At 31.3% G+C, this 11,939-nt stretch overlaps 1 protein-coding gene across 1 annotated transcript; it reads right to left on the bottom strand.

The window, feature by feature from the left end:
- Positions 1-1,180: 1,180 nt before the first annotated feature.
- LOC111087946 (poly [ADP-ribose] polymerase 14-like) lies at positions 1,181-5,073 on the bottom strand. The gene has a single exon (XM_022396432.1). The coding sequence runs from the start codon at positions 4,995-4,997 to the stop codon at positions 2,883-2,885; it is 2,115 nt and encodes a 704-aa protein (XP_022252140.1). The 5' UTR covers positions 4,998-5,073; the 3' UTR covers positions 1,181-2,882.
- Positions 5,074-11,939: the final 6,866 nt, after the last annotated feature.

Here is an 11,939-nt window from a genome sequence, read left to right as displayed (position 1 = left end):
AACAGACTATCCAACAATTTTCCCACAACTAATGTAAGACTAATGGCTTTATCATTACTGGGTCAATTTTATCACTTCCCTTGAAAAGAGGAGTTACATTAGCTAACTTCCAATCCTCTGGTACCTGCTCACTATTCAAGGACTGACAAAAAATAGTAGCAAGTGGCTCACATATCTAATCTTATCCTTTTTCAAAACCCTTGGGGTAATATTATCTGACCCAGGAGTCTTATCATTTTTTAAACTTCCCAGTTTTTTCTTAACTAGCTCAGAATTAATGCAGTCATCTTGTTTGAGCTCGTTTCCACTTATCAACTGTTCAAGATGTGGAATACTGCTTAAATCTTCATTAGTTAAAATCAAAGAAAAAGTAAAATCTTATAACCCAGCCATCTCATAATCATCAGATACTAGCCTTTCTTTATCATCCCTCAAGGGTCCTATCCCTATCTTATCATTTTGTTTCCCTAGCAGAAATGGATTCAGAACCACCGAATCCTTTAGAAAAAGTACCTAATAGCCTTTACTGAATAATTTCTGTTATATATTTGAGATTTCACACGTGTCTATTATTACGAACCATACAAAGGTGATAACGGAAACTTTTTCACCCTGTACTTATGCTTTTTAAAGGAACACTAAATTTTGTAAGAAAGCTAAAGGGGTAATGATAACATCATTTATACTAGAATTATAATTTTTTTTAATTACTAGTAGTTAATAATACTCTGTTTGAAACTGTCACCTCAGTGAAATTGGTTGACACCATTATTTTAGTTTGTGAGTTATCATGCAATAAAAAAGAAGCAAAAGAAAGAAGAACAAGAAATTCAAACTTTTTGCTATGATATTTACATACATTCTCAAACTTGTGACTCAGTCATTACATAGATACTGGAAACACTGTATACTATTCTAAAGTTCTGATAACCTATTGAGGAGATATTTAAAATACCATTTCGATGAACAATCTAAGCCATCCCTACATAGGGAGTGCTTTTGCATACCTGATATATTTAAACCTGAAATTCTTTATAAAGTTACTTTGGAAAACAAAAGTTTATAGTAAAAAACATACACACTCAGATAACTTGACAAAGACTGCTTTCTCAAGTTTCTTTATCAAACTCAAAGTGACTTATTTTACAGAGCACACATATATATATATATATATATATATACTAGCCACTGGCAAACTACCAGGAGATCTTAGTCTTCTGGGAAATATAAACCACTGATTTAATAATATTTACCCTAAACTTGGTGATATTACTTAACAAAAAATTAACTAATACATATCATGATGTCATTCATATCATTTCAAAATCTTAGATTAAAAATTATAGTTCCAAATAAATGACTACATGCTTAGTATGGGATACAGTAAACAAATTTTGGATCCTTAAATTAACTGACAACATATTCCACTGATTTTTGAGTGCCTTTCTTCACTGTAAATTTCATTACTGACTAATTTTCAACCAAGACTACACAATATGAATTATAGCTAAACTGCAATATAAGTTATAGGAAAAGTGCACACTGTCCATTTAAAAGTTTTTTAGCATTTAAGCTTGTTAAGTGCAGTCACTAGCAGCACCTTTAGATAGAGCCTATGACCAAAATCCTGTGATGTAAGCATAACTGTGAGAATTATATGATAGATGTCTAAATGTAAAGATGAAAGAATTATCATTTGTAATAGATATAAATACATACATATTTACAGTTTTCTTGACATTTGCTTTATTACACTTGTTTTGACTAAAACTATATCCTTATATATAGTTAATACTACTCTTCAGTCATAGTAATTACCTTCATTGAACTTGACTTTGATCAATATGTCTCCCTAGCTTTTTGTTTTTTTATTTCCTTTACTGGGTATCAAACTTGAGTCCTCCCAGGCATAAGGAAAAAGCTCTCTACCAACTCAACTAATTGGTTAATTCTACCAGTGCTGGCTAATAAAGGTCTTTTTTTAACAACTCAAACTACCACATCTTTCCCTCCCACAAACAAAGCCCATCCTTGGCCTTATAAAATGGGATCTATGTTGATCGTGTTCAGTTAAAACAATATAATGAAGTTGCAATGAAAAATCTCAATAAAATTGTTCTATGTATAAAAATTACGGGAATGGAACTTCCATTTTGCATAACACACACACACACACACACACACACACCTATACACATATATGCATATAGGATAAATTCCTCAAACCAACACAGAAAGAATGCTATTCATAATGTTTAGGGTTTTGCTAATTTTCCAATGGATAGTCTATTTGAGTGATGGAATGAAAAGGTTTGAAATATTAATATTTGGGGTAATAAGGTTTAAACTTTAGAAGCCTAGATCCATGCTCTTGCTTTTCTGTGAGATTACTTTCCTATTAACTTTAATATTGTGAAAAGCTTTTTGTGAAGAAATGTTTCTTTTAAGCAACTCAAACTGCAATGTTTCAAAGTTATTAATCATACAGTGCCTGAATATGGCACAGTACATTTCACTGCTTCATAAAAACATTCTGCTGTAAAGCTTTTTCCCATATTAAATCTAATTATCAAGTGGAATCCTTATCTCTTTTTTTTCTTGGTGTTATAAATGCTTTATAATTACCCAATGATGTCATTTCCACAGTTGGTTTAAATACTTTAAGGCCTTTATTGAACATGTTTGTGAATATTAAAGTCTAAATATAAGATAGTTTTGGTGTTTTGGAGGGTAACCTTGATGGGTCAAATAGCCTTCTATTCTCTTAATATTTCTCAGGTTCTCATAACCTTAAAAGTGTGTAAAACTTTATACTTGTTTAAGAAAACTTTTTATCTACATTTTAACACCACATTTTTTTTCACATAGATTTAAATAATGTTTCAGAATAAAACACATGAGTTACCCTGGTAGTGCCTATAACGAATTAGATAAGCTGGGTACGCCTTAAGGTTGTCATATGTCATATAAACTGTACTATCTTGTGCTAATCCTTTAACAGTATCATATCGGGTTTCTTCAAATTGTATACATCTTGATGACCCTAAATATCTCGGTTTCTTTGGAGGCATTCGTAGCATAGGGTCTGAAGGGAGAGTGATACTGTCACCTGTGATGACATTAGCTAAGAAGATTTCTTGTGAACCATCAGGATTGCTATATGCACATGCATCACAATACTTGGCATTTTCTGCAAAGTAATTAGCATTTCCCCATTTTCCTTCAGTACTGAATCTCATGTCAAAACCCTCTTCACTGTCATATATTTTTTCTGGTTTATCATTACTAGTACCATGGAAAAGCAGTTTCTCATTAGAAGAACCATTATTTTTCAACTCTAGAAGCTTTTTACTCTGGCTGTATTTTTGCCAAAGCCAAGTGTTCTGGATCCTAAAAACTTCAACAATTTTGTACATTTTCATCGATAGATAAAACTTTGTTTCAATATCTTTTAGTTCAGTACATCCTTCTTTCAAAGATACCAACTTAGTAGTGTTTTCCTGGTTGCCATCCCAGTGTGATGGGATATGAAACACCTGTGGTTTTGTGGTAGATTCAAAAGAAGATAAAACCTCCTCTAATATTGCATTCTTAGCATAAGCTACTGCTGATGTGTGTCCTACAAGATGAATTATGCATTTTTTGTTTTCACATGTTGAATCATTTTGAACACAACAAAGAACTCCAAATTTATTTGTAATTTGATTTATTTCGTTAATCAGTTTTTTTGAAGGATTATACTGAAGAACTAGCAAATCTTTTTTGAATAGTTCTTTCATTTTCTCTTCTAACATACATTTGACAAAGGGTAGTTTTGATTGTGGACCAGTAAGTTTTACTTTAAAGGTAGGGTTTTGCCTAAAATTCATATTGTCAAGTATCATGTGATCAGTGTTCGGTATTACATTTTGCTGTTGAATAGAATGAGTTATGCCTGTCTGAACATTTAACTGACACATCAGTTTGAAGTCAAAGATATAGTTATTTTCACAAATTTTAATTTCTCTAGGAATTTCAAATTGAAACATACTTTGAATGAAGTCTGACTGAGCCTGTGTGTATGGATTAAAAGTAGTATGCTCATTTTTGTAGGTCCATTGAACCACAGAATGTTTTACAGGCACACACTTAATCTTTCTCCTGAACTGTGTTTTCATATTCACTTGTGTCATATTAGCAAAGTATATCACGTAGTTCTTCTCATCAATTTCGAGATGTATAATACCAGTTGGATCATTCTCATATTCTTTACTCAACTTGCCACACACTTCAAAAGAGTAGTGTCTGAACGATCCATTTTCTTCCCACTGCCAAGAAAATGATCTGTATGCCTTTCCAAGAAATTCAAAAGCCTGCACTACTCTGGGTTGAAAAAAGATGCACCTGATAGTATGAAGATTAAGTACTTGGACATCTTTAGCAAACTGTTTAATGGCTTTCCAGGTACAAGTTGCACAGACATCTTCTGGAAATTCAAATACCCCTGGACCTAGGGCAGGAAGAGCCACACTTTGTGCCTGAATGTTGTTGGCTAACAATAAGGCATAATAAATTGTTTTGTAAAGAGCATCTTCTTCATTGTTCATTCCACCTTTCCAGTGAGGTACAATCATATGAATTAAGTGTTTGCAAGGAAGATCACCTGCACTTAAACAAACAATTTCTTTGGGCAACAGCTTTCTATTCTGCTCAACATATGAAGTAGTTTCTTGCTGAACAGAAAGGCCACCAGCTTCAACTATTCCCTTAGCCAGGCCATTATCATAGTTCAGATTTTCATTCATTGGATTCACAATTGCATCAACTTGCTCATATATGATGATACCATTAGAAATTTCTATTTGAATTTGTTGACCTGTAACTGTTTGAATAGATAAAGCCTTCAGTACCTCAGAAGGCACAGAAGTGGTAATATCCAACTCACTTTTCAGTGTTTTCTGGAATGAGACAAACTCACTGCTATAAAAAACTGGATAATGATGTTTGGTTATATCCATTTCAGTTGTAGCCACAGGATCTGCTTGATACTGAAGAACTGATCTGGTTGTGGAGTCACTTTCAATCTTTCTGGGCCTACAAGATTAAAGAAAATCAGTGTCTACAGCTGAGCTGCTTTTTTTCAAAAACAATACATCAAAACAGTTTAAGTTGTGTATTAAAAATGATCAGTATGGGATATATTTTATTAATCACACAACATTCAGATAAAAATATAACAGAACTTACTAGCAATAAAACATACATAACATAATTTGAATACAGAATTTTTGATGGTCAATCTGGTAATTTGTATCACACAAGTAATTTGAAAGGCATAATTTTTCAACCAAAGCATTTAATTTTTGACATAATACTAAAATAAAGATTACCTACTATTACTTAGTAGCTACAACAGAATTACCACTTGAATCTAAGTAGCTACCACAGGGTTACCACTTGAATCTAAGTAGCTACCACAGGGTTACCACTTGAATCTAAGTAGCTACAACAGAGTTACCACTTGAATCTAAGTAGCTACAACAGAGTTACCACTTGAATCTAAGTAGCTACCACAGGGTTATCACTTGAATCTAAGTAGCTACCACAGAGTTACCACTTGAATCTAAGTAGCTACCACAGGGTTACCACTTGAATCTAAGTAGCTACCACAGAGTTACCACTTGAATCTAAGTAGCTACCACAGGGTTACCACTTGAATCTAAGTAGCTACAACAGAGTTACCACTTGAATCCATATGCGTTTTTTTTTGTTTGTTTTTTGTATAGCTTTACCATCAAACAATACATAATTTTCAAAATATGGTTTAATTATATTAAAAAAGGCAACTGTTGTATTTTTCATTTGCCATTATTCACAAATTAATAACATATCTTAACCCAGTGGTCAAAATAACAATTATTTTAATATGCTTTATACTTAAGTCATGTTACTTATTAAATAAAACAGAAGCAACAATACCACATCATTCCAGTGTGATATTAAGTTACGTTGATGTCCAACAGGTAGAATCAAGTACTTGGTGATTTTAGAAATGTTAAGTAAAGTAATATATAAAAAAACTTATAGAAAATAAAATACAAAAACTTGATTAATATAAACAATCAGTGAAAGCTTTTCACTAAGCAGGCTAACTTCTGTATTCACAGTATATAACTTCTACAGTTTGCTGGAATGAAGAGCATGGCTGAAAGAAAGACTATTATAGGCATAATCCACTATTTTTTTTAGCATTCTACCAAGTTCCTGGTGTAGTATTGTACAATCCTTGAGATTTACTATACTTACAACTATTCCAAATAACATATAAATGGAAGAAAAACCTCTTAACCCTATATTAATATAAGTATCCTTTAAACAAGCTAACCACACCCCAGTGAGTACAGACATAGATTCAAGCTAATACCTCCATAAGATAACTATTGTATGTGGCCTCTCCCTAAGTAAGATGATTAGTGTATATTTATAATCTATGGCCATTCAATTTATTGGGAAGATGTTAACTATTAGGTCATCAAGAAACTAATGTCGCTTTTTTTAGATGAAAAAACACAAACAACTTATATATCAAAACAAAACATTTATTAAATAAAATAGTCTCCATTCTTATCAGGTTGTTAATGCCCTGATTAAAGAAATCACTTGGCTTTGAAGGAAAAAAACATGTTGATGTCCTCTTTAACACCTTTCACATTTGCATACGTTTTCCTATTAAGATGGTGTTGCAGCGAACAAAAAAAAATGGTAATCTGATGGTGCCGTATCTGGAGAATTTGGTGGGTGGGAGAGAACTTCCCAACCCAACTCTATAATTTTGTGTTGCATCAAATATGCCACATGTGGATGTGCATTGTCATGGAGAAGAAGAAGAACACCACAGGAACCAAAGTCAGGCCTCACCAAAATTTCACCCTAATCTTCTTAATCATTGGTTCAAAATTCCCATAAAAAGAACTAGGAATTGTAATTTTTTCTTTTTATCACATCCAAACATTCTCTATTCCCTATTTTTACACATGTACTACAGCTGTAATTTGGCTACTAGATTTATAGCTTTAATGTAACTACTTTGTCTGCAGTTCCTCTATCTAAAACATGTATTATAGCTGTAATTTGACAGCTAGATCCATAGTTTCTCTACAAAACACATGTAATGTAGTTGTAATTTGACTGCTAGATTCACAGCTACTTCACAAATGTATGTATTGTATCTCTAACTCAACAGATAGATTTGCACTCTATCTACAAAACTCAAATATTAAACTACATATTTTATTTTGTCTCACTTGTTATAATCTGCACCAACTCTATAATACAAGTTAAAAACTGTTTTTGACTCCTTTTTGATACTTAGCTGTTAGATTTGTATGAAAATTCATGTTCAAAGTTTAAAAAAATACTTGATACAAATATGTCTATTACAGGCCACTTGCATCAACTACAGTACACAATTTTCAGTCATTTTTCGGATCAAAATTTTGGTGAGGGTAAAGGAGAGGAGTTGGTTTACTTGGATTTTCAGAAAGCATTTGATAAATGTGTTGCATAAAAGGCTGAAAAACAAATTACCTCACTTTGGAGTATTGGGTAAGTTACTGAAATAGAGAAAGAGTTGACAAAATAAGTGAAAGGAAGAAAACATTTATTTTTAGTAGAGTTTTGCATTCTAACTGATATAATGTTACAAGTGGTATATGCCTCAAGGATCTTTACTTGGACAACTGCTATTCATCATTTACATCGACAACACTGATAGAGCACAGTCATGAATTTTTTATTACCCCATGATATGTTAATATGAGGTTTGACTGGCTGTAACAAGGATGATATGATTTTACAGAGAGACTAGACAAATTGTTTAGACAAACAAACACACATCAAAGTCAATTATAAGTGTAAGGTTATGCATGTGAGTTATATTATAAGTTACACAAACACCCACAAAATTTAGATGGAAATCCACTAAATTATGTGGATGAGGTATATATTTACAACAGAAGTATTTTATTGCAAAGAGTAAACCTATATATATATATATATTTAAAGCATCAATAAGTTTGAAATACTATATATTTTTATTCATATTTTTCACAGCTTTAACACTGCTCTATGAAAGCACTATCAAACCTATAAAAATCAAAAATTTAATTAAAAAGATGCAATGTTTTGAACCTGGTGGTGCTTTGAATATTTATATATATATTTATAAAGCTAGAGAAGATCACACCCTTATATATGACTACTAGCTGAGTTACCAGGCATTGCATGGTGAAAATTTAGATTTGAAATGTATAGATCAGTATTTTTTTCAGCAAATTATTCAGTAAGTGTACAAAAGATGTGCTGCGAGAAATAAAAAAGCATTTACTCAAACAAAGCTTTATTTGAAATTAGATCGTGTTTGAGCTTGCCTTGTTCTTTGAGTCTGAAGACATACATCATGTTGCTCTTCTGTTTCTTGCTCTTTATAAGTTATTTGTGTTAATTTTTGTGCATGAAGTCTGGCTTGACATTGTTCAGAAGTTTCTTGTTGTCTATATCCAGCTTGCCTTGATGATTCTGACTGAACTCTGGCTCTGTGCTGTTAAACAGTTTCTTGCTGTCTTTGAGTAGCCTGCCTTTCAGCTTGAGCTCAACACCTAACATTATGTTGTGCCAAAGTCTCTTCCTGTATTTAAGCAGCCTGTCTTGTATCTTGTGCTTGAAGTCTTTGATTGCGTTCTTCTTCTGTTTCAGCTGCTCTTTGTGCTTGCATTCTTTTAGCGGCAGAAGACTTTCCATAGAAAGGGCATTTCTTGGGTGGCATAATCACCTGTATCACTAAACAATAATTTGCAATTCACAAAGTTACTAAATCACTTAACACTATTTAAAGAAAACTGTTTTTGGAAATACTGAATTGGTGATCTGAGTGTCTCCCACCATAACACTTTCTATGTGCAAAACATGCTTATGTTTGTATGTTTATTACAAAAAAATGGCGCTATAATCATTAATTGTCAACTTCATCATTAAATACTACACCAAATACAAAATAAGTAGCACCATTAAATTTTTGTAAAAAACTGGTTATAATGAAGTTATTTTAAAATTTGCAAGTTCAACCATTTGGTTTCCTATAGCGAACAAAATAAACAAACTTCTTCTTTTATATATATAGATAGATAGATAGATAGATTCTTCAAGATCTTGTTTTTGTCATCTTACACCTTTTAATGAAGATGAAAACATTGACAGGAAAATAATACAATAGCCAATGCTCAGCGAGAGGTTTTCGTTTATAAAATTTTGTTGTTGTTCTCGACTTGATTTTTATTTTATTACCTCATCTCCATAGTTACTATTTGCAAAGAGTCAATAATATTGTAGGTCCATTTTATTGTTTAAGTTTAAGGAGGCCATACTTCCATTGTAGTTGTTACAGTTAGGACTCATTTGGAGTATTAAGTGCAGTTCTGGTCCCTATAGTTTAAAAGGGACACAGAATTGTTAGTAATGATCCTGAAGAGGGCTACTAGGATGATTCCAATTGATGTAAGTTTCATATAAAAAATAACTTGAGAAAAGGATCAAGATAGTATAATCAAACTGATATATTCAAAATTATTAAGGGTATCAATATCAATAAGATTTGGACTTTGTTATTGTTGAATTCTGAGGACAGTAAAACAAGAGGCCATAAATTTAAAATTTGGAATAATCAAACACATCTCCATTTATGACAATTTGTATTTCTATTTGGCTGCTAAACCTTAGAAACAACTGATATTTAAAGAGGTAGAGAATACAACTATATAGGATAACTAAAAAATTATTTACGAATTTTTGGAGAGAATCATCAGATCTAATTTTTTTTGTTCTTTAAGAAAGGCTAAGGCAGGGATCATATATTCTTTATGGGCTTAAAGGCACTCAAATTACACATAATTTAAGCATAAATATGTATGAAATACCATATATATATATATTGGAAGTTATTAAATCAGCATTATTTCTTCTTTATAATACATATTTACCATTTACATTTTGAACAATTATATTTTCTTAACTTAAAACTATGATGTACTTCTCATTTGATATTGGATGTACAAGTTTTTTTTAATGTAGATTAGTTTGCAACACAGAGTTATATAACTGAAAGGTGGTGCATAAATACTTAACTGTCAAGTTCAATAACAAGTTTTAGTTCCTATTTTATGTTGGATGTTTCTTCAAGTGCAGGAATTACCTTGTAGGTTTCAATTTACCCTTGAGTTTAATTTTAAAATGAGTATGTGTACATGTTTATGTCCAGTAATGTGACTGTCTTTGCCATTTGGCATGAGAATGTCACTTGTTGAGGGTTCATGAACTGTCCTTTGTAAGATGAGTTTTAACCATTTCCACATGAGTCACAGGTGAAAGGCCATGTCACCACATTTGTTGATTTGCATTCAGAATTTTATTGAACTACTATTTCATCAATTTATGTCAATAAGTTTGGTATCAATCTATAGATTATAATTCAAATTTTTGTATTATACCTTACTCAATTTCTTAATTTAAAAGTAAATAATAATAATAAAAAAAACACAGTTAAACATCAATTTTTGTGTGTCATGTGGTATTTTGAATGCAGCACTGGTTCAAATTATATGTTTGTGATGTCAAAATACTAAGTCTATAGTTTCATACGAATTAGGAACTCAAATTACCAAGACATGAAAAGACATGATATAAAATAAGAACCTCTTATCTTTTCAGTTTGATAAGATATTGCTCATATAACAAATCAAACACAGTGGTGCAACATCCACCTCTTTCAATGTTTGGAAATGCTCCCTTATATACACTTACTTCTATATGTGACATTAATAACCAATAAAAAGCTCAGAATGTCCCCCTAGTGACTTTCTCATCCATTTTAATGTGTTTGGATACCATTTCTTTCTTTTGAACCAAAATTTCAAGGAGGTATGTTGTGTCTTTAATCTGCTCAATATTTCATATTTTTTTAGACTGAAATACCAGCTTAATTACTAAGCTTGATAAATTATAATGAAATTCTATGGTATTGATATAGTAATTTATGATTTTGTAGTTATTCAAATGTATATATAAAACCTAAAAAAATTATTTTGCTTCATATCCTCCATGTGCAAAATTTTAATAGGCTTAGCAACCTATGTCAAGCAGCAACCGAGTACAAAGGTCGTAACAAGAAGAGATAATTGTTTGCTTTACTTCTTTATTTGCTGTTCTATGTTTTAAGAAAAATAAGTTTAAGAACTTATTTCTAAATAGCAATAATCAATATACATATATAATGTATAATAATTGAAATGTGACTGTATTTTACAAAATACTAGTCTACTAAAACAGCTAAGACAGGTCACTTTGTAAAGACTAAAGGTCAGTTTTATATTATTGGATACAGTAACACAAGTGCACATGCATCTCGTCATTATACCTTCTGTATTGTTAGCCAAGCATGGCTGAAAGGTCAATATAATAAAAATAATAAATATATATAAATGTATAATGTTATGAGATTTAACCTATTTAGTCTAAACATTTATGTTTTTGTGTTATACTCTGTAGTCATTCTGGAACTATAAAGGCATAATTTATATTTATTTCTTAACATGTTTATGAGATTGATCAAATCAACCATACCTGTACAGAGATTCATTGCTGAAAACAACAGTTAAAATATAAGGTTTTTCTTAATAAACCTTTGATAACTATCTAGACATTATAAAAATTTTGCATGTGAAATTTGAAAATTCAGTGATACACAAAAGTAAAAAGGCTTTTAAAAATATTTTTCTGGTAAGTTTCTTCTGGGATTTAGGGTAAATCTTCCTATGGGGAGCTTTATTCTTAAGAGGTATCTCAAACTTTACTCAACAGCTACTTGTTCATCAAGAATAGAATTTAACTAAAAAATCCTCCTCACTCTT

This window comes from Limulus polyphemus, unplaced genomic scaffold (assembly GCF_000517525.1).
Source record: "Limulus polyphemus unplaced genomic scaffold, Limulus_polyphemus-2.1.2 Scaffold2882, whole genome shotgun sequence".
Lineage (NCBI taxonomy): Eukaryota > Metazoa > Arthropoda > Merostomata > Xiphosura > Limulidae > Limulus > Limulus polyphemus.
Note: the sequence above shows the minus strand (reverse complement) of the source record. Positions and strands in the feature narration are given on the sequence as shown.